The following is a 22,113-nucleotide window of genomic DNA, read 5'->3' as shown; positions in this document are numbered from 1 at the left end:
TGAGGCTCCATGAGGAGGAGCCTGTCCAAGGTGATTCAGCCAGTAAATGGCAGACTGGCTCCAGAATCCAGGCTGTTAACCACTGTTCGACATGGCCTCTACCAATCTCCTCCTGAGAGTAAATTGTAAAGCCAAGTTATAGGTCAAGAGAAGAAAAGCAATAATTATCCTTCTACTTCAGCATTGCTACAAATGAAAAATTTATTTTGCATCTACATCAGATTGAATATCTGAACAAAACACAAAAACAATAATTGATTTAAAATTGGACTCTTGCAATATGCAAGCAGGATCTGTCTAGGGAATTCTGAGTGGCTTAAGTGGACAACAGTGGTTCTGATTTTTTTTCCTTCTGTAGCCGACTTAGAAAGAGTAACCAATTTTCCCCACCTATTCCCATGTTCTGATGGAAAAGAATTTCTAATAAGGCTTTGGAGAGCCACCAGTATAAACAAATTGTACTGTGAGCTTTTATACGTGATTCTATATTATTAAATGATGCCCTATAACTTAAAAACTATATATTTTTTATACTTACCTTGGTGGTAGATGCAAACTATTTATATGGAACACATTTATAGACCACATGTTACCAATGATGTGTAATTATTTAAGCATACTGGAGTGTGGGGGTGCTTCCTGTCTATAGTAACTCTAGCAGTACAGTCAGAAATGACTTCTATATGAATGAGCTCCTGTCTTTGAAAATTATGAGTCAAATGCTATAAATTTGACCCTCTATGTGCTGTAAGAGTAACCAAACTGATCTCCACAAAATGATGTGTAGTGAAATGATTTGTAATTAAAAGACAAGAATAACACCTATAAAAGCCATAGCTACCTGGACATGCGCTGATTGTCGCATTGCCAGCGAACTGCCTGTCCTGGACGTGCAGGAGTTCTAGCCAGACTGAACTTGCTCCCGGGCATCGCAGGGTCTCCACGGTGCTGAACGGCCCCTGGACTGCTCAGGAGAGTGGTGAATCAGGACCATTAGTGAAGTCTAACTTACTAGTACTAAATGTTGATAATTTTTAAAAACTCATTTTGATAGGTTCATAATAAATAGCCCTTAGTCCCACAGATAACGAGAGTCTATGGAATTGTGCACCTTTTGCTCATAAGAGCTACAGGGAGTCTGCTCCAAGCCCAGATGTCCCAGCTCTCAGTGGTTGTGAGAGCTCCCTTTCCTTCCACCTTGCTTGCCCTACCTGATGAGATCAACTCTATGGACAGAGTTGATGCCAGGGAACCCAGGGACCTGGCCCTTATCGTGTGTCAGCTGGGTTCATAGCGTTGTTCCTTCAGTTACCCACCATTGTGGGGAAGAATTGGTCATGTGCCCTGTGTCCTCAGAGTGGTTTTGTCCTTTGACCACTGACCTATCCGTGGACACGCTCACTGGTCCTCAGCCATGATGTGCTGGGTCCAGTCTCTGCAGACATTCAGTAGCTGCCTCCTGCCATCTAGGGGCCATGTAAGTGGAAACCCAAATCAAAAGACCTTCCTTGCTATTCCTTTCAGGACGGTCTTTCTTGAGCTGTTTTCATCTCCCTTCTCAAAGCAGTAATTGCTCCCTCCCAACCATTGCCCTGAAACACAAACTTCTTATTTCACCATACAATACATTAGTACACTGGCACAGGTGGGGTGTGTGATTTTTATAATGTTTGGAGACTACTGCAGAGGATGGCTGGGAATCATTAAAGGGTTTTTAAGAAGAGGTATGACATAGATTAATCTTTTTAAAAAGAACACTTTAATATGGACCAGATAAGATATTAGGTGATCTTAGGAAATTGTATAATAGAATCATAATTGCATAGAAAAATGTCCATATTTTTTAGAGACTCATACTGAAATATTGATGGTTGAAATGTCATGGTGTTTGTTATTTATTTTAAAATGCTTTGATGAAAAAATATATAGGAAAATATGGCAAAATGCTTATAATTGTTACATCTAGATGATGCTACATGGGCATCCATTTATACAGTTTACTCTGCTTTTAATTTTTTTTTAATAATAGAAAATGATGTAGAAATAAATCCCTCTGGAGGTTCTCTGGGGGTTGGGCCCGGGGGAAGTAGGGAGCCAAGTTAGTGAGGAGGTGAAGGCAGCGATTCAGGCGAACACTGATGAGGGGTGGAGCTGAAACAGCATAGGGAGAGGAGGGTGTGGACTGAAAAGTATCATCTTGTCTGTTGTCTTCCCTCATTCCCACAGTCCAAAGTGCTTCGGGAAAAATGGCTGCTGCAGGGTATACCCGCTGGAACCGCGGAAGAGGAGGAAGCCAGGAGGCGGCAGTCTGAGGAGGATGAGTTCAGAGTCAAGCAACTTGAAGATAACATTCAGAGGTAGGTCGTTCCAGCCCAGGGGCCCCATGAGCCAGCTTCACGGTGCAGTAACTACCGCCCTCCTCTAGGGGGCCGTTCTCAGTGCTGTCTCCTTTTCCAGAGCTTTAGAATTATGTTCCTAAACAGACCACATTGATATCATTTAAACTGTGCCAGATGACCCCGAGTTATTACCAGAGGACTACTATTGTATTGTGCTGTAGTACAGCACAGCAATGTCTTCACAGGCCACCGAGCTGTTGTGATCAGCTTGCCCCTTCGCTGAATGCTCCCTTCTGGGTTCTTGCATCAGCTTGCATCTTGCTCCTTCTTTGGGGCAGGCTGTTAGCCATTATTGCTGCTGCAGTAGGTCTGCTTCCAGATTTGCTATGTTTGGTCAATTCAGGATGGGAAAGCTGTAGCCAAGGGTCTTGGCATTGAAGAGTACAGAAGGGCTCAGTGAGAGCACCTCTGTCGGTTATATGCCTGCCCTCTGAAAACTAACTTTGTGTTATCTACTTTCACTACTCAGAGGGCGCCTTGCTTCCATTATGGTTCTCAGCCAGGATCAGACCATTTCGGCCTGGGAGATAAGTGGCCTGTGTGTGGCCAGTGGCTGGCCAGACTCGTACAGGAGCAAAAACATAGGTTTCCACTTGGGAACTGTAGCCATCCCAGGCCCCAGGACACGTAGCCAGAGATAGCAGATGAGAGTGGAAGGTGGCAACTGTAGATGCCTTAGAACCAAGTCTACCCCCGCAACCCATCCCACCAAATTCTGCCTGAAGTTTCACCATCCAGGGCTTCGTCTCCTTCTCCTGGGGTGATGAGCTCTTTTAAAATACAAAGGATGATAGCTAAACTACTATCAGCTATTTATACCCATAAGTGAATGAAGACTCTGAGGGCTCCTAGGAGACTCCAGTAGTGTCACTAAAGGGAAAAACAGGCCTACAGTAAACCCCAAAGGCATACGTCAGCCTATGTCCCTACTGTGCTTGGTCCTAATATCCCTCAAGAACTTTCAGAGCAGCTTGGCTAATCTTTGCTAGTGGGGGAAACCAGCCAAGAAAAAGTTTGTGGGGTGTATGTGTGTGTACATATACATATACACACACCACACACACCTGTGTGTATATACACATACATGTGTACACACTCATACTTTTTCTTAGAATACGAAGGGAAAGGCTAAACTGTTACCCACCATTTATATCATATGGATAGATAGATAGATAGTAGGTGTTATTATAGGCAGAAAGCAAAAAGGATTTGGAAAATAAGGTAAAATTAGTTACATGGCCTTTTCTATTTTTCTTAAATGGCATTGGAAAATGTGTTCTTCAACCAAATTGGCAGTTTCACCTTGGCTTGAATACAAATATGTCGTTATTATGGTCCAATAGGAGGCAACTGTCACCTGCAGAATGAGCCATTGCACTTGGAGGCTAGAGTCTTAAACTGAGACTGAGTTTGGCTACATTGACCATTGGTGTGAGGCATATGAGTGAGGGGCCAGTTTATCATTCAGGTGGGCATAACTATACTGGGAAAAATAAAGAAAATCTCTATTTATCCTTTGAGTCAACAGAATAAAGAGCTCACTCAACATATGCAGGCAATCCCTTTGAGTCCCTTTAAGAGCTATCTAAGCCAGAAGGAAAGAAATCATAATAGCCTAAAGGGGTAGGTGCTTAGGCCTAGATTCAGGAGACATTTCTTCTGCCCCAGTCATGGCTGTGCTAGACATTGGCCAAATGGGCACTGGATTTGTGCTGGGGTGAACTGTACTCCGCAGAGCTGCTTTCTGTAGGAGCAGGGCTGCTGTGGGCATCCTATAGCAGGATAGGATACGTCAATTTGGAATGGGAAAACAAATGGGAATGGTCAATTTGGAATGGGAAAATAAATGGGAATAGTCAATTTGGAATGGGAAACTCTTCCTCAGGGAGGAGTTTCTTCTTACCCTGGAAGTCACTTTCTGCTTCCCTCATCTTACTGGCATCTTCTCTACTACAATGATCAGCATCTTTAACTCTAGTTGCAATGGAAGAAAGGAGCTATTCTCCCTCTTCCAGTAAAGGATACTCAGTCACCTAAGACGCTTCCTCCTAGTCCAGCATGGTTTAGTCCTTTCTCACAGAATGCCATTTGAATGGCTATAAAGGCTCATCGTAAGCATAAGCCTCCTGAGTGCTACAAAGTCCACGTGGATTGACTGGCCCGGCTCTGCTGATTTGTGAGTCTGGCTACGTGACTTGACGCTGCAGGTTGGATGAGTCTGCTCTTGTTTTCCCTGCACTAACAGGCTAACCGTGACATTTTCTCTTTCTGACAATGGCAGAGGTGGAAGAGGGCTGAGCAGAAACAAGGCCGAGGCTCAGAACTGCCCACAAGCCATTAGCCAAAGCAAGTCATTGGCCAAGCCCAAAACCACGGGGAGGAGACAGACAGCCAACCTTTAGTGAAAGGAACACAGGTCAGGGAACAGTGAAGAAAGGGGTGAATAATTCAGTCTTCTGGGAGCTTGACTGTTGAACTGAAAACTGCCGGCATTCGGGAAATGGACCGAAATTATAATCTACAGAAAAGCCAATTAATAAGAAAGAAGAGAAACAGAAACAATGCATGAATACAGAGGGAAAGGAAGAAGAGAGAGTATGAGTGATTTTGAGATTAAATTCAGAATCTGATCTTTATAAAAGAGGAATCCTGGAAACTACAGATCAGATGCAGCAGAACCACTAAATAGGGGAATTCTAAAGGAAGCTTTCTTCGTTTGAAGCAAAACATTAATCTGTAGATCTTTAGATTGGTGCCCACTAGTCTGTCACCCCTAGCCATAAATTCTCCTAAACCGATGCATAAACTGTTTTCTAACTATAAAGTATATTAGTACGGTTGTGCCCTGCAGGTATTCTAGTCCTTGCTGTTGAATCCGCAGTTGCTTGAAGAAACTGAAGGAGGAATAGAGAATAGTAATCAAAGAACAGGGAAAATTCCTACAAGGAAAGATTTAGGGAAATTTGAGTCATTTAGTTTAGCAAGGGAAAAGATAATAGCAACCTAATTCAGAATTTTGAGTGTATATAGGATTTAGACTGTCTTAATCCTTTATGTCTGGGCCATTCTGAATATGATAAAAACTTCAAATAAAGCATGCAAATTTGCATGTAGACATATGTCTATTTCTCTAGATAGCTTCAAGAAGAAAGAACATAATCACCTAATTCTGATTCTAAGATTTTCTACAGTGTCAGTAGCTGTGCAAGAAGTTCCAGGTTTACAGACATATTTTCTTCTAAATGTTATTTATAAATTGGTGGTGGTTTTGAATAGAGAATGACGTCTTTCTTTCAGAACTATTATATGTGGTGCTTAGATTTTGAGAGCAGCCCACAAGGAAGGAGAAAAGGAAGAAAGGAGGAAAGGAGGGATGGAAGGGAGGAGGAAAGAAGGAAAAGCATAACTACAATATTAAACCCTCGGCATTAGAATCACCTGGGAAGATTTTTAAAAATAAGCATTCCCAGTCCTCATTCTAGGAAATTTGGATTTATTGACCCAAGTAAGGAGCCCTAGAATCTGTGTTTTCTTAAAAGAGTGCTTTAGATAATTCTATTGAGCAGTCAGGTTCAAGAATGATTACTGTAAATAGAAAAAAGAATAGACCGTAAATGAAATCCCATTTTAATACCTAGAAAGCCCCAAAGGGGAGTGGGAAACAAATTTGATTTCACACATAAGGATAAAGGACAACCCTGACCCTTGATTTCAGACTGATTTTGAGCTTTCCTGCCTTGATTCAAGGAAATTTGAAACCTGCTTTGGGGACTCCTGTAGCTCTGGCTTAGAGCTAAATTCTCTCCTCCATAGGCCCCACAGTGGAGCCAAGCTTTTATTTGAACTTGATTAGAAACAGCCTTGGTTTACCACGCTAAAAATGATGCAGGCCAGGAAAGCTGGCTATTTGCCGAAAAGCCAGAAAATTCTACTGTTTTTCAAAGATTTCTGGCTGAAATTAAAAGCAATATGGCCTTGAAGTGAGGACATCAAAGCAGCTGGAAAGGAAGGAGAGAACCTAGTCACCACAATGGATAAATAGATTGTCATTCCTTACCACTCCTTTGCCTTGGGTAATGTCAGGATTATACTTTTGGCTCTCTGGAAACTACAGTTAAAATAAACTAAATAAGATTGGAATTGTTGAAAATAAAATCTATACACATTTCTTTTTTTTTTTTTAATTTTGAATGTCCACATCTTCTGTATGCTTTATCTCCCCTTCCAGTGCCGTATTCAAAAGCGCAAGGGGTTGTTTCTGGCTTGGGCCCGTTGTCAACCACTGTTCATGCCATCACTGTGTGTGACGGGTCCCTAGGGGCCACATGTGGACCTCACACTCATGCTCTTGGAGATTTTAGGCAGTTGGATCTACACTAGCTGAGTCTACTTCCTGTCTGCCCCAATCAACAAGTCTTGTCATTTGCCTTGTGATGTTCCCACTTAAGATTCTCTTTCTAATTTCATCAGGTTTTACTCAACCGTTTGAAATGCGATGTTCTTAACTTTCTTTGCTTAGTGAAAAATATAGAGAAAATGTGTTCGCCCACCTCACCCATTGGACTTACCCCAGTGAAGATGAGAGTTTTAAGTGAAAATGGAATAAACTGTTGCAAAGCCAGGGTGTTAATGCTGGCTTGGCTGATAATTTGCTCTGTGATCTTGGGTGAGTCTCTCATCTCACTCTTTCTGGTCTCAGTTTGTTCATCTCACCAGTGAGAGGTCTCCGAGGATCTTCCAGCTCTGGTATTATGAGATTCTCTAATTTGAGGAGTTGGCTAGAGATCTCTTTGCTGAGCAAATACACCTGTGGAGAGAAATGTCACTGTTGTGAAAGGAAGTGGTTTTGGAGGCAGATCACAATTGTGGAAAGAGGTCAAGTTCTCAGGAAACAAAAGCCCCACATATAAGTAACTGACTCATCACAGAGATGACTAATTCATCTGAACAGCTGTCAGTTTGAAAATATGTTCCATGAAATATTCGTTGAATAAAATATTGAAGTCCCAGTTACTAAGCTAGAGAGGGCCATGTGGCTTTAAAAAAAAAAATCAAAATACAAATGGACTGGTCCATTTCTGCTTCTGACTTAAGATTCTCTGAATGCCTCTGTTGGTCTTTGGTAAATACCAGAACTCACTTAATTTTCCACATTTTCAAGAGGCTTCAAGCCAAAGACTGGAGACATCAAGCATAATCATGTGTATGTTATGTTATGGGATTTGACAAGTAAGAGGATGACAGTCACTTACAACTGTTCTAGAAAAGGCAGACACAGAAATGTTCATTGAAATCACAAAGGACATTTGCTCGGGATTCATTGTGTTCTTCATACTTGCTATTTTTAACTCTGTGATTCACTGTTCTTTCGCAGCGGGGAATGGAGCCCTGGGCACTGGCTTTCCACATCTGTCTACTCCTGGCCGGGTTCCCCGCACACATTCAGCCACATCTGGCAATACTGCCCACTTATCCTTCCCATTCTGTTCTTTCCTCCAAAATAAAACTTTGTATACTATAAACTATTGCCTAATACTAATCGATCTCTCACTCTCATTGGGGTATTGGCCTAGCTTTTTGACCTCCATTTAATTCATTAATTTTCTCATTTAAGCCTCATAACACTCCCATGAGGTAGTGATGATGTTGATGATGGTGATGATGATGATGGCAGAAGTGAGGCTAGGGGGTGAAGTAACTTGCTGCCCCAAATGACCCCATTAATGAGTGAAAGAACAAATATTTGAACTCAACTCTGCCTGATTCCAAAGCACATTCTCGAAAATCCCAGCAAAAGTTGTTATTTTAAACTAAAAATGTTTGAGACCTGTGATACTGAGTAAAATTACACTAAAGTTCACCTTATGGAGTAGAGCTGCAGTGGCAACCCCCGGGGGCCTGTTAGGGATGGGGCCGCAGCGCTCCGCACCACCCTCCCTCCACTTCCCCAACTCCCCCATCCCCTTCCCCTGGTGCCAAAAAGGTTGGGGATTGCTGGTACAGAGTGGACAGGTAATGTGTTCCTCCCTCCTCAACCCCCTCAAATACTTCTTCAGAAAACAATGTAGCAAATGCACCAAGACCCAGGGATTGCTGGGCGTCCCCCTATGGTGAATGGTCATTGTGATGGGTGAGACTGCCCCCTTGAGGTTCTTTCAGGAAGTACCGGTCCTGTTTTAAGAGTGGCTTCCATCTTTAGAAAGCTCTTTGCTCCTGATTGCACTTTCTTGGCTGTCTGCAGTCTACATCTCTGCTGGAAGCAGAGTGTACTGATGAAAAGTGCTTCCAGCATAGCATACCGATTAGGAACCTGGACCTCAGAGTTTCACTGAACTTGGTTGGAGTCCCAGTTCTGCATTTTCAAGTTGTTTGATCGTGGATAAGCCATGTAAGGTCTCCGAACTTACGTGTCCTCACCTGTATGTTGGGGAAGACAGTGCCCGCCTTGTGGGGTTGTGATGCATAGAGATCACGTGCGTTTGTGAAGTGCCAAGTGCAGCAGGCTGGCAGTGAGGAAGAGCAGTGCTGTTGTCATGTGTTCCCCCATCCCTCTAGAGCAGGGTTTCCCAACAGCTGCTGGAGAAGCCAAGGATAAAGTTCTCCTTTTCCCCTTGAAGGTTCACTGAAAACTCAACTTGCAAAAGTCAGATTAACTAGAGAAAAGGCATACAAACTTATTTAACATGTGTACATAGGAATCTTCAGAACGAAGACCCAAAGATACAGGGGAAATTGTCCATTTTTATGTTTAGCTTTAGTAAAGTATGGACATTCATGTAGAAATGTGATTGGACAAAGAAGGTATGATCTAATGTTAACAGACTGAGTGGGGAGATCCAGCAAGGCCTGTCTGTCTAGATTCTTCTTGTCCGCTCTAGGCAGCATTCCTTCCTTCCAGGTGTGGGGCAGGACCCTGTCTGGAATTGAAGGTATTATGACCTATAATCAAACAAGGTAGGTCAGGTAATTTCTTTATGGCCAGTTTTTACACAAAAAGTCAGAGGGAAATTTGGAGTCATATTTTTAGGTTTTATGGCTGGCTTTGAGAAAAAAAGTGTTCTGGTTTCAATGATCTGCCTTGGGGAAGAGGGATTCTAGTTTCTACTGTCAGCCTCGGGGGAGAATGGGACTTGGAGACAGGAGGGCAGGAGAAGGGCAAAGAAAAACTTTTGCTTCTGAGACTACTTCTATCGCCTTCATTTGGGGGTATTGTTTTCTGAGCTCTGACACACCACTACTGACATTTTGGGCTGGATAATTATTTGTTGCAGGAGACTGTCTTGAGCATTGCAAGCTATTTAGTAGCATCCCTGGCCTCTACCCACTAGTTTCTAGCAGCACCATCCCCTCTCCCAGTCATAATAACCAAAGATGTCCCCAGACATTGCTAACTGTCCCCTCGTGGGGACATTGCTAAGTGTCTCCCAGTTGAGAACCACTTCTGTAAAGCCTGGAGCTACATGTGTTGATCCTAAGATGAAAATCTTGCCATCAAGTAGCTGCAGAATATAGAACCCTAAAAAGATTTATGAAGATATTATTAATGATTCTCATTGCAGAATGACAAAGTATTTCAGTTGCTTCTCTCAAGCACTGAGCCATGAACATCAGTTCTGAGTTAAAAAGAAATGGTTGCTTTTTTTTTTTTTTTTTTTGCATTCAGTGCTGTGCTGGTTTTGCAAAGGCAGTAGTTTGATGACAGCTCATAAAACCGTAGGATCTTAGGATACACATAACTGATATGTTATCTGGATCAAGTCCTATGTGACGCTGGAATTTACAATGAACCCAGTGAATGAGAGTCAAGAGGCAATTTCTCCCAAGGCTGAAAATGACAGGAAACTCACTTAATTACAGAGTAAAACCCAAGTCCATATTGGAACCACTCTCATTATTGCAAAGGATCCTCCTTTGGGATGAAACTTTTGTTCCCTGCAGTTGCTACCCTCTTTCTGGTTCCTGGGACCACACAGAAAAGTCCCTCTTCACAGACAGAAAAAATCTAGATGTTTAGGGTTTCTGGTCAGCTTTGGAAGCTGGCTCAGGTAAGGGAGGAAACACTGTTAAATTGCACTCCAGCGTCTCAACCTGGTGTGTGTGTTTCTTAGCAACAGTACCGGAAGGCCTGCCTGCTGTACCTCAAGCATCGTGCCTCACTCAGGTTTTGTAGGATTCATTACAATCACCTCATTATTGGTCTGGTAAATTGGGTTTAAAGTGTCCAGAACTATGAAAATAGTGGGAGAATTTGTTCCCTACCCTGAGACCATGTAAGAGCCATAATTGGGGAATGCTGGCATTTTCTAGTCCTCAGAGCGATTGCTGCAGTTGAAGGAATTGTACAGAGGCAACTTTTTTGGCAGCTGGTTCCAGGCTTTTTTTGCCTATGATGGCCATGCCCCAAGTTTCCCCTCTACAAAAAGCTTTGAAAAGAATACTTTTCCAATTTAAAATCACTGTGTATAGCCCTTCTAGCTTGCAATGTGGTCATTTCTAACCCCTCTGCATTCATGATGGAATGAAAACATCGAGCCTCCTGTTGATATTCTCTTGCACATTTTTCACAAATTGTGCATTCTGAAGGCTGTGAATGAGATGGTCTCTTGGTCCTTTCCAGCAATCTTATGATGTGGAAGTCTTACAGTTGGGTCTAGGGCCTGCAGTCCAGTGCCCTTGGGAGGTCAAGGCAGGCTTTGAAGGGAGCAGATCTGCTTAGGCAGCTGATTTGGTACCCCCATCACAAGGCTCCAGGGCCAAGTCGATCTCTGAAGCACAACCCCACTTTGCGTTCCCTTCTTCTCACTGCTTAGGCCCCAGAGAAGAGTCCTGCAGGACCCAAGGCTGCTTACTATTTGTCATTGCAAGTCCTGCCTCTTCCAGCCTTCCTAGTTTCTCCTTCCCTGAGGTCCAGGCCTGGGGCCCTCCAGGGCAAAGATCAAATGCACAAACCCTCTCTGAGTGTTAGATTTTAGTTACTTAGCAAACTCATCCAAGGACACTAGAAGAAACCCTCCTCTTCCTTCTTCCACCATAAAAGCAACTTCTGACATCAGGAATTCCTTTGGCTCTCTCACCCAAATGTGTAAACCTTAACAGTGGGAAATTCAGGCCAGGCGAGAGGAAAGGGATACACAATAAGATATGAGTTAGGTTTGGGTAGGTTTATTAGGAGAGGTTTTCCTGCATCCTAGTTCCCGTCTCCATTTAGTGAAACTCTTCTTAGCACACTTGGAGCACATGTTCAGTTAAATCTGCAAAATGAAGAATTAACCAATGGAGGCCTAAATGTAACTTACCTAAAGCCACACGTAAAACCACTGTGCTTCTTGCTGACCGGAAGCATCTCCCACATCACTGCCAAGCCATTTTATCTTCTTTGAAACAGAATCTCTAATGGAATAAAACCTACTCCAGGGATCCTAGAGTCTCGTGTTTGTTCCTCCCATGTGGAAAAGCAAAGGAAAACACTGAGTAATGTCTAAATACTGCTGGTGTGCAGAGAGTACCTATAAAGTTACAGGGACATCCAGCCAGCAAGAATGTCTCCCTGGTCCGTGTGCCTGGTGGAAGGTTTCTAAGCATTGTCATGCTGTGTGGCACAAGGCTGCCCCCTTGACCAGATTCTGGCTGAAGGACAGGGCATCTCTAAACACCAGTGGCATTCAGGGCCATTGCTGGCTCTCATGGCTGCTTTGTGCAATTAGAAAATGCAGCTGCCCGTGGGGCCCACTGGTCAAGACCACTGGCTGGACTTCAGCACCCTTTGCTGCCTCAGCCAGCATCCCTGGGCAGTGATGATCTGTACAGACGTGCACAGTGGCCCTGCTGGCTTCCTGGTATCCACTGGCCTCTTTCTTGTTGGTCATTAAGGTATCCCAATTTCCCCCCGTTCTTAAATAATCTCAGCTAAGGCCTGAAAAGATGGAGATGAAGATTTTTACAAACAAATCAGCTATCAATTATAAAATGGTGGAATGGCCCTTATCACGCACGTTATAAAAGGGTCTACGGGCACATGTACAAGGGAGGGGTCCTTGCCACTCAGGGTAAGGAGTTCAGGTGAAGCTCCCCAGAGAGGTGGTATGCAGGGAGATTGTGTGTTTGAGCTATTAGGCAAATGCTTTTTATCTTTTTCCATTCGATTATATTACATTACATTCTGTCCTCCCTGACTAGGGTGTAGATTCCAAGACAGCAAGGATTTTACTGGTTACCTACTGTATGAGTTTTCCTGAGGCTACGGTGACAAATGACCACAAACTTGGTAGCTTAAAACAACAGAGATTTATTCTTTTACAGTTCTGCAGGTCCGGAAGTCCAAAAGCAAGTTACCCTCAGGGCTGTGCTCTCTCCCAAGGCTCTACGGGAGAATCCTTCCTTGCCTCTCCCAGCCTCTTGGGGCTCCAGGCATCCCTTGGCTTGTGGCCGTATTACTCCAGTCTCTGCCTCCATCTTCAGATGGCCTCTTCTTCTCCCTGTATCTTCTCCTCTGTCTCTTAAAAAAGACCCTTATCATTAGGTTTAGGGCCTTCCTGGATAACCCAGGATGATCTCAGCTCAAGATCCTTAAATTAAGTCCATCTGCAAAGACCATTTTAGCCACATAGGGTCACATACATCGGTTCTAGGGGTTAGGATGTGAACACATCTTTTTGGGGCCACCGTTCAACATACCGAACCTGAGTGCCTAGAATACTGCCTGGCACCTAGTGGTTGCTCAGTAAATATTTGTCAATTTAATTCATCTGCACCAGCCCTAGGTGGTCTATAGGATTGCCATGAGGTTCAAAAAACAGTATTTACATCCAGAGATGGTGTAGGACTATGGTTAAGGGCATGAGCATCAGCATAACACTTTCCAGGTTCAAGTCCAGGGTCTGTACTTGCTGCCTGTGTAATCTCAGGCAAGTGCTTTAGCCCCTCTCTGCTCTAGTTTCTTCTATAAAAAGAAATAAAAATAATGAGATCAACTTTATTAGATAGTGGTGACTGTTACATCAATCTATGCAAAGGGCTTATCGCTGCCTAAGAGTTGTTGCCCGATAGGTTTTAGCTTCTATTAGAAAAATAAAAGAGTGATGTGACAATGTTCAATATATAAAAAGCCCCAAATTTTTTAATTTTACCAGACTCCCTCTCTACTTTCAGAGTCAGCTGAGAGGGACGCCACTGCCCTAAGCATAGCATGCCATTCCGGAACTCAGCTGTGGCTGGGCATTCGGGTCTAGGGGTGCCTGGCGGTGTGTACTCTCACCACTGTGGTTCAGGACAGAGCGGGGAAGGGAGGCTGGGAGCGCAGCGCTGACAGAGGAGTAGCCACTGCCTTACCGGGGCGAGAAGCTTCCCTGTCCAGTGCAGCTCTCAGGTTTCCTCCTGCTCTGGGAACAGCTCCTGCCTGCTGCCCGAGGCCCCCAGCGGGAATTCCAGAGCAGCTGGGCCTGCTCAGGGCCTGTCAGCTAATGTGGAGGATGAGAAAGAACAAATCCAAAGGCAGAAGAACTAGGACAGTGTGACAGACGGATTTGAGAAGAATCCAGAGCAATTGTGGGCAGACCAGTTGGGATGGTGTGTGAGGCTAGAGTTATTTAAAAATGTAGCTTTCTGCTTTCCAGTTGCTTATTAAAAAAAAAAAAATCTAAGTTGTCTGAGTGACGCCCTGCTCACGTCCATTGGGGACTTGCTTTATTATAGAAAAATGGCCAAACCCAATGCTATTGAAAGTATGGTCCAGGGAGTGCTTCTGCTCAGCCAACTGTTTATTACCAGTCTGTGACAAGGTAACGACAGAAACTACCAAAAAAGTGTTTATAAACTTTAATAATTAATGCAGTATGACATCCAAGCAAGTGATCAGTAGACCCATGTCACTGAGTAGGGTAGACAAGTTTGGGTGTTGTGGTACCGGCGTCGTGAGCTGCATGTGTCATGAGCCAAGTGTTCATATTGGCCTGCGGTGGGTTGAGATGAAACCCTAGTCCACAACCAGAGACCATGGAAAGTTCGGGAAACACTGCTGCAAACCAAATGACAGAAAGATGACTGTGTGCCCCAAGACCACAATTCTTTGCCTAAATGTTTAAATCTTGTCGTTGCCTTGGTTTTGCAACAGGTACTATTGTTATCTAAAGTGGTACCCTACTTCTAGATCTAGAAAAGAACTCGGAGAGTCCTTCCACGAAGACCTTTCCCACACCACTTCCCATCTTAAAAGTGAAGAACCTGAGGCCAGGACAGACTACAGGACTCTCAGAATGACCCAGCCTGGGACAAAACCCAGGTCCTCAATGTTCGTTCAAAGCTACTGTTGTCTTCTTATAGCTAATGCAAAAGCAAATCTCAGCCCCTGACAAGGAATACAAATTCCAAATTAGTACGCTGTGGAATTATTGGTTTCCTTGGGAGCAGCTCTTTCATAAACACGACTTGGGGGTGGGGGATATCTCAGGCCCCCGTACCAGGAATCTGCTGGTCTTGGGGCTGCTCAGCTAAGCAAAGGCTGGGAATCTGAGGCACTGACATTTTCCTATTAGCCACACAGATGTCTGGGTTTGTAATCTTGAGAAAATCAGTTAATGTCCTAGCTGGTCTGTAAATAGGACCAAGAATAAGATTTGCTGTATCCCTGGAGACATCCTAAGAATTTTTGTCAGGCTGTAAGAGGGGGGTCTGGAGAGATTATTTGGTCTGGGAAAGCAGAAGTAAAACTTGGCTCTTCGTTCTGTGAGATCCCTTTGGTCAAAACATCCTCAGAGGGCTCGTTCAGCCCCCTGCTTCAGGTGGGACTGCACGTACACCTCTTCTGAGTGATGCGTGGGTCTCTTACTGTTGAAGAAGGGAAAGGAGAGTGGCCTTTCTTTTGGCCGGTGCTGTCATACATCATTGTGATGCTAATGCAGCCAGGTGGGGAGGAAGTGGTGGTGAGTCAGGGGCATCCTCAGATCTTAAGGACGGTGGCACTTAGGTTCCAAGTGTGTCCTGTAGCTAATGGAGCCGGAGGCAGCTCTGATGAAGCACATTACTCAGATGCCCCTTGGGCTTCTGTTCAGATGGCAAAATCTCACTGACTTTCAAACACCTGAACTGAAATTCTCCCCAGCCATCTTTTGCTTCATTCAGTAATTAGCCCCAAGTTCTTTGACCCTCTCTTTAGTTGTGAGTCCCATGCTAGTACAGAATTCCAGTGATAGGAAAATGTGGATTTTTCCATAGAGTTTAAATATTCATCTCTCAACCTTTTAGCAGAGAGCCCTGGGGCAAGCTTGGCTTTAGATTTAAGGGCTAAGAGCAAGTATTCTTTGCTTCATCACTTACTTCTATGGCCTTGAACTAGTTACTTGAGATTTTGTGCCTCAGTTTTCTCATCTGCAAAATGGAAATAACCATAGGATATACTCTGAAAATTGTTGTGAGGAGTCTGTAAATTAACACACATAAATTGCTTAAAATAGCATCTGGCAATGATGATAGCTGCTATTATCATCGCAATTCAAAGCCTATGTTTGCTTCAAGCAAATAGAATGATTCCCAGATTAAATTTTTTCCCCTCTCCATTTATTAGAAGGGGGTTTAATAAAATCCTGAATTATGTTCCAAATCATATTCACTTTGCTCAATATAGAAAACAAGTATGGATAATATAGTTTGTTTGTTTTTGGAGATAGGGGTATGATTCCTTGTCACACTTATAGAAATGATTTTTGTGTATCACGGTGCTCGTGTCCTCTCACCGAGATTCCACTGCGTTTGACACCAGCTCATTCAGTAAGGCAGGGGATGTGGAAGAGCCCACTTCCTGTTTAGATAAATGTTTTATCACTGGAATGTGAGGATTTACATTAAAGTAAATCACATTAACAAACCAAGAAGACTGATTTACTAGAGCAAAAAATAATTTACTTCAGTGCTCTATGCAATTTATTTGTAGGTGTCTCTGTTTTCTAAGGTGAATTCATTAGGAAACACCTTTTTTAAAAAAAAGAATTTGAATGAAAAGGTCACATAAAAGTAATTACCCTACTTCCCTTGCAACAAATGTATCCTTCACACCTGCTCCAGTAATAGCAACAAGCTCAAGTTCCCAACATTTCAAATATAGTACAACTTCAACTGTGCACACACATGTGCACACACACTCCCATCCTCCCAAATTTTCTCTCCAGACCATTTTAGAGATGAGGAAACAGATCTCAAAAGACCTCTCTCAGCCACTTGAGGACACATTTTTCAGGATGCTAAATTCATGGTTCTGCACTTATGCATGTTAGAAATATCTCTTGCCTGGACTAGTCTATGTTCACTTTCTTAGCAGTTGAATGTCTTTTATTAGGACATACTCAACATTGCTTGTTGAATTATTGCACTTTTTAAAAATCAATCTCAAGATTAAAAATTAGGAGTCTCTATAAAAACAAGTGTCTATACTTTGTGAAGATCTTAGGAATGTCTAACGAACATAGGAACGGCCATTTGTTATAAAATACTTTCCCATCCTCAAACTCCACTGACCCCCTTCCTCCTCTTCCCTAATTCCCTTCTCCCTCCTCCCTTCCACCCCACACTTCTTGGAGCAGCTGTCCCTGCTCAGCGTCTCCACCCCCCACCTCCCATTTGCTCTCCCACACGTTCACTCACCCTACACTTGCCAAGTCACTGGTGACCGTGTAGTTGCTAAGTGCAATGGAGACTTTAATCCTCATCTTATTTGACTGTTGAGCAGCAATTGAAACTGCTGGACACTCCCTATTTCTTCCTGAAACATACTGCCCCCTTGGTTTACTTGAGATGACGCTATCCTTGACTTTCTATCTCTTCCTCTGTCTATCCCTGAAATGTTGATTCTTTAAGGTTCTTATCTTGGTTCTCTTTTCATCTCGCTTCTCACATTCTCTCTGAGTGATATCACGTGTTCCCATGGCTTCTGAAATAGACACTCTTTCATCCCAGTTTTTCTCTAGAACTACCCATACAGCCAGCCAACCCCCAGCCATAGCCATCTGGATCCCACTCAAACATCTAAAACTCAACATGCCAAAACTGAACTCATTACTTTCTCTAATTCGTTCCTTCTCTTTGGTTCTTAATCTCATCGAAAAGCATCACTGTGCACCTAGTTGCCCAACTCTGAAATTAGGACATCATCCTTGATTTCTGTTCCCCTTTCAGCCCCTAAATCTAATCAATAATTTAATATCAGAAATATTCCCTGAATCCTTCCCTCTCTTCCCTTCCCACCACCACAACACTAGTCCAGGCCGCCCGTATCTTTCAACATGGATTGATGCAACAGCCTGTAACCTGGTCTCCCTTCCTCTGGAATGGTGTTCTTCTAACTCAAACTCTACCAGCCAGCAGAAGTATCTTTAAACATTTGTATCTGACGATGTCACTCTCTGGCTTAAAACCCTGTCTCCATTCCCCATGGACTGTAAGATAAAGTTCAAACTCCTTAATATGGCTGAGAGAACCTTTCACGATACGACCTCTGCTTACTTCTCTGGCCTTGTTTCCCACAATTGTGCCCTCTCATCACCGGCCACCCCGGTAACTACCTGCAGTTCCCTGGATGCACCAAGCTCTCTCTGGGGCCTGTTCTTTGGACCTGCTGTTCCTTCTGCCAGGAACACTCTTCAGCTGCATTTTATGTGGCTCCTACTGATCCATCAGGCCTCAGCCGAGATACCACTTTCCCTGAGCCCTGAACTTTCTGGTTTAATGGTCCCCGTGGGCATTTTTAGCCTAGAACTTGCAGTATCATAGCACATACGAAGCTATTTTATCTCTCTGTTCTCTTCCAGCCTCAGCTCCCTGGGAGCAAAGAGAGTATAGTGTTCATCTTTGTATTCCCAAATCCTAGTACGCTGCTTGGCTCCAAGGGCTTTCATACATCTTTACAGAAAAGAGGAAGAAAAGAATGAAGGAAGTACACATGACACACCCCCCAGTGCTCTGGGTATAAATACTTGTAAGATTTCTCTCTATTTATAGGTATTTCTAGTAGAAAGTTGACTTTGTCTTCATTACTCTGATTGACGTGTAATCATGACATGAACTAAAGGAAGGAGATTGTTTTCTTGACACGGCTTTCCTTTACCTAGAAATATAGATAAGTACTGCAATAAACAAACATCCCCACTCACAACTTATGGCTCTGAAGTGGCTGATACAATATTCATTTGGATCAAGGTTATTAAATAGGTGTTCATTGAGAGTCATGCGCAGCAGTGGCTAGGTGCTGAACTTACAGGGAAGAAGTCAAGGTCATCTCCTTTGTTCTTACAGATCTGACGGTCTAGGTACCCAGTAGGTGGAGTACACATGCTACAGGTACTGAGAGATGTCGTACTTCTGCTTAAGATAGTGGAAGTTCATAGAGAGGAACGATCATTGAGGATCTTAGGATTTGGACTTTTATCCCAGTGGGGTTTGGCTGAGATTAATCTAAGATTTATTCATTCATTCAAAGTGTTTATCAAATGCTTATGCTAGAGGCCAAGCAAGGTTAGAGATACAAAGATGAAAATGACAATCATTATCCTTGAGAGACCTATAATCAACCCAATACAGTGAGAGGCAACTCTTCAAAGTCCCTTAATTTTGGGTTCTTAAAGATGCTCAGAAGCTTCTGAACTTATGTTTCTATTACGCACAAATCCCATCATTTGATGTTAGAAGGCTTCCATCCAAGAAATATTTCCTACCACCAAAAGCGAGTTAATTTTGACTTTAGGCAGTAGAATTCTGGTTCCCACCCAGAACCTTTAATACCTCAGTCTTTTAAAGTTGTGATGGTTCCATTTCTAAAAAATAAAAGATACTAAGTTCGGTACATCTCAGTTAATTGGAAGGAAATTTCAGGCTCATAGGAAATGAACTATGAAGGCTGTGTTGGGATGTGAACTCAGTGGCTGTCATCAAGCCAGCATGGAAAATGGGGGCCCTTCCTTGACCTCAGTGACTGCCCCTTATAGCCGCAAGCAGGATCCCAGCCCCAGAGCTGGACTTGAGTTATTGGATGATGACATTATTGGGAAAGTGTGGCCATGTGGGAGTTGGAATGGAGGTTCTCGGGCAGTGTTAGCAGGTTGTCACAGATGCTCTGTATGGACCAAGCTCAGCCACCTGTTGTAAACAGCTGAGGGGGGCCTAGCTCCACGTAGAGGTTGTCCTGTCTGTGGTACATTGTTGTTACTCCCTGGGATGGGAGGGGTGCATGGAAACAGGGAGGATAGTGAAAGTGATTCCTGCTTTCGCTGAGTCACTCTCTCCATCCAGAGAAACAGTCCAGGCATGACCGGCCATGGGGTGGTCCTTCTGCACAGGATCTGCTGTCTCATTGAAGATGGGATATCAGGCCTCACCACAGAAGCAGTTCTGGAGAAAAGACCAGAATAGCAGGTTGGAACCAGATCCTGGAGGGCTTTGAATGCTGAGCAGAGGGACTTAGAATGTATCCTAGAGGCCGTGGAGCACTATTTAAGAAAGTTTCAGAGTTGTAATAAAGGCAGTGGTGAAACTTGGATGCTGGCTCAATGCTATGATTGGAGCAAGAGGGAGGTAGAGAAGTCAAGGGCAGACAGGGAACCAGCTAGACAGGTGGCAAGTTTAGGTTGGCAGGATTTGGCAGGATCAAGGAAGATGATCTACCAGCAGAGGCTGGATCAGGACACCGGAAGGCAAACAAAACAGGTCACTCAAAGGTCCCCAGATCATCATGGCTGGGCCAGAGAGGGCATCAAGCAGAGGCAGCCCAGGGCTCTGGGGAGTCCCCAGGGAGAAGTGTTGCTGTACCGCAAAGGTGAATTTCCAATCTCGGAGCCAGTTCTAGGCCTGCTTAGTTATGGCTTTTTTTTAATCTCAGTAATATCTCGGGCCTGAGTAGTGTTTTACCATGGGTTAGGGGTTCCTCTTCCCCTGAGATTCCAAAAGGCTGAGCAGAGTCTTGTTATAGATGCAGTGAATAGAGCATGTTTTTCAACATCAGACTGTCCTCATCTGATTCTCAGCTTCACACCTTATTGATGACATGGGACCTTGGGCAAGCTCCTTAAGCCATCTGCAAAGTAGGAATCAGTGATATGCATCGCATTTGGCTGCGGTGAAGCTTAACGTAGTATGTGTAAAGTGTCTAATCAATGCTTAGCACATAGTGAGTTCCCAGCTCCTATAGTATCCTTGCATCTTGGAACATTGGAGAGCTTGTCCTCTGTGGATTCCCGTTTCTCTCTGGCCAGAGGCAGAGCCTCCAAGGGAGGGATGTGATCAGCACGGTAGCATTCTTTCATTATGAAGCCAATTCAGCCGTCCCTCATTTTGTGCTGCACTGGGTCCCTGAAAGTCCATAAATCATCCTTTTAATGCAGGCAAGTAGCTGGATACCCCAGGAAGCCCTGCTTATGGGCTTTGTCAGGTGAGATATGCCATCATTGACTTCTTTTAGAAGTGCTGATTCTGTCAAGTTTGATTCTTTGAAAGAAAGAGTGCATTTATGAACTCGTTTAGTGCCTCATCCACTCCTCAGAGTAGAGGCCCCCACGGCCAAATAGCAGAGCCTAACTGTCCCTTCCCAAACATTTGTTATGCCCTTGGCCCTGGCTGGACTTTGGAAATCCAAAAATGCACATGACTGATTCCTGCTCTGGGGGGAACTCCCTGTCCATAGGAAACGTAGCTGTGTTCTTACCCTGGTCCAGATGAGAGGGGAACAGAGTGGAGCAAGTGTGCACCCCCATGGGTACAGGTCCCACTCAGTTCCTCAGATTCCCAGGGCTGCTTTGTCCGGGGGGGGCGGGGTCCATGTGTTGGGTGCTGGGGTTGCTGGGATGACAGGGGCCCCAGTCTCTGCACTTGGGGGCTCATAGACTTCATGAGCCTCTTCCTGGGCTTGAGCTCATGAGCCAGATGTCCTTCCTAGCCCAGGTCACTGGGTTACCAGATGTACAGATGAAAGAACCCTTAGGCAAAGGGGCGGGGACACACGTGCTAGAGAAGCGTGCTGCAGGAGGGGCCAGGGAGGAGCACACTGTGCAGGGCCTTATTGATGCTTTTTGGAAGTGGGAAGAGCCATGAGCCTTAGGGTCGCATCAGCACTATGGCTGGCCTTTGATGGCAGGGAAGGCTTGTGTGCTGGGAGCGCTTGGCCATACTGGACCACAGTATCTCTGGCTGGCTTGTTCATAATGGGCCTTTTGGGGCACCTACTATAGCCCATTTATCACACAGTCCCCCCCAAAAACAATGATCTCAGTGAAGATGATTCCAATACTCCCAGCCACCTTCCTGAAGGCTCGAACTCAGATCCTTCTCAACCAGTTTCTCTCCCTGTTACAGAGCATAGAACTAGTTAGGTTCATAGGTTACACGGCTCAGGTGGAGATTCTGCACACAGCACTAGGGACAAGTGCACTGTTCCTTTGAGAGCAGGGAACAAAGCATTTAGGGTTGTGGACATTTTAATGTTGGTGTAAAATACACAATACCAAATCTGCAGAATGACAGCAATCAATCTTCTCCCAGAAGCTTTACCTAAAGTCCCAAACCTACTCCCTCAGTTAGTGGAATGTGGCTCTTCCTACCACTAGATGGCCCCCCACGTGCACATAAACCTCTCCCATGTAGGGAACTTGAGTCCGGTTTTCTTGATTTTTTTTTTTAAACATGTAGGGGCAGGTACATATACACACAATCTTAACTTTCATCATCCTTGCAGCCAATAATC

General features: G+C 44.1%; 1 protein-coding gene across 3 annotated transcripts in view; it reads left to right on the top strand.

The window, feature by feature from the left end:
* The window catches only part of PALM2AKAP2 (PALM2 and AKAP2 fusion), a 307,655-nt gene that overhangs the window by 77,130 nt on the left and 208,412 nt on the right, over positions 1–22,113 (top strand). For all 3 annotated transcript variants that reach the window (XM_045562526.1, XM_045562525.1, XM_045562528.1), the window contains exon 3: positions 2,227–2,357. In XM_045562526.1, coding sequence (XP_045418482.1) covers positions 2,227–2,357 — 131 coding nt within the window. The remainder of the gene's footprint in view (positions 1–2,226; positions 2,358–22,113) is intronic.

Source organism: Lemur catta, chromosome 10 (assembly GCF_020740605.2).
Source record: "Lemur catta isolate mLemCat1 chromosome 10, mLemCat1.pri, whole genome shotgun sequence".
NCBI lineage: Eukaryota > Metazoa > Chordata > Mammalia > Primates > Lemuridae > Lemur > Lemur catta.
The sequence above is the reverse complement of the archived record's forward strand: the minus strand, read 5'-3'. Positions and strand labels throughout refer to the sequence as shown.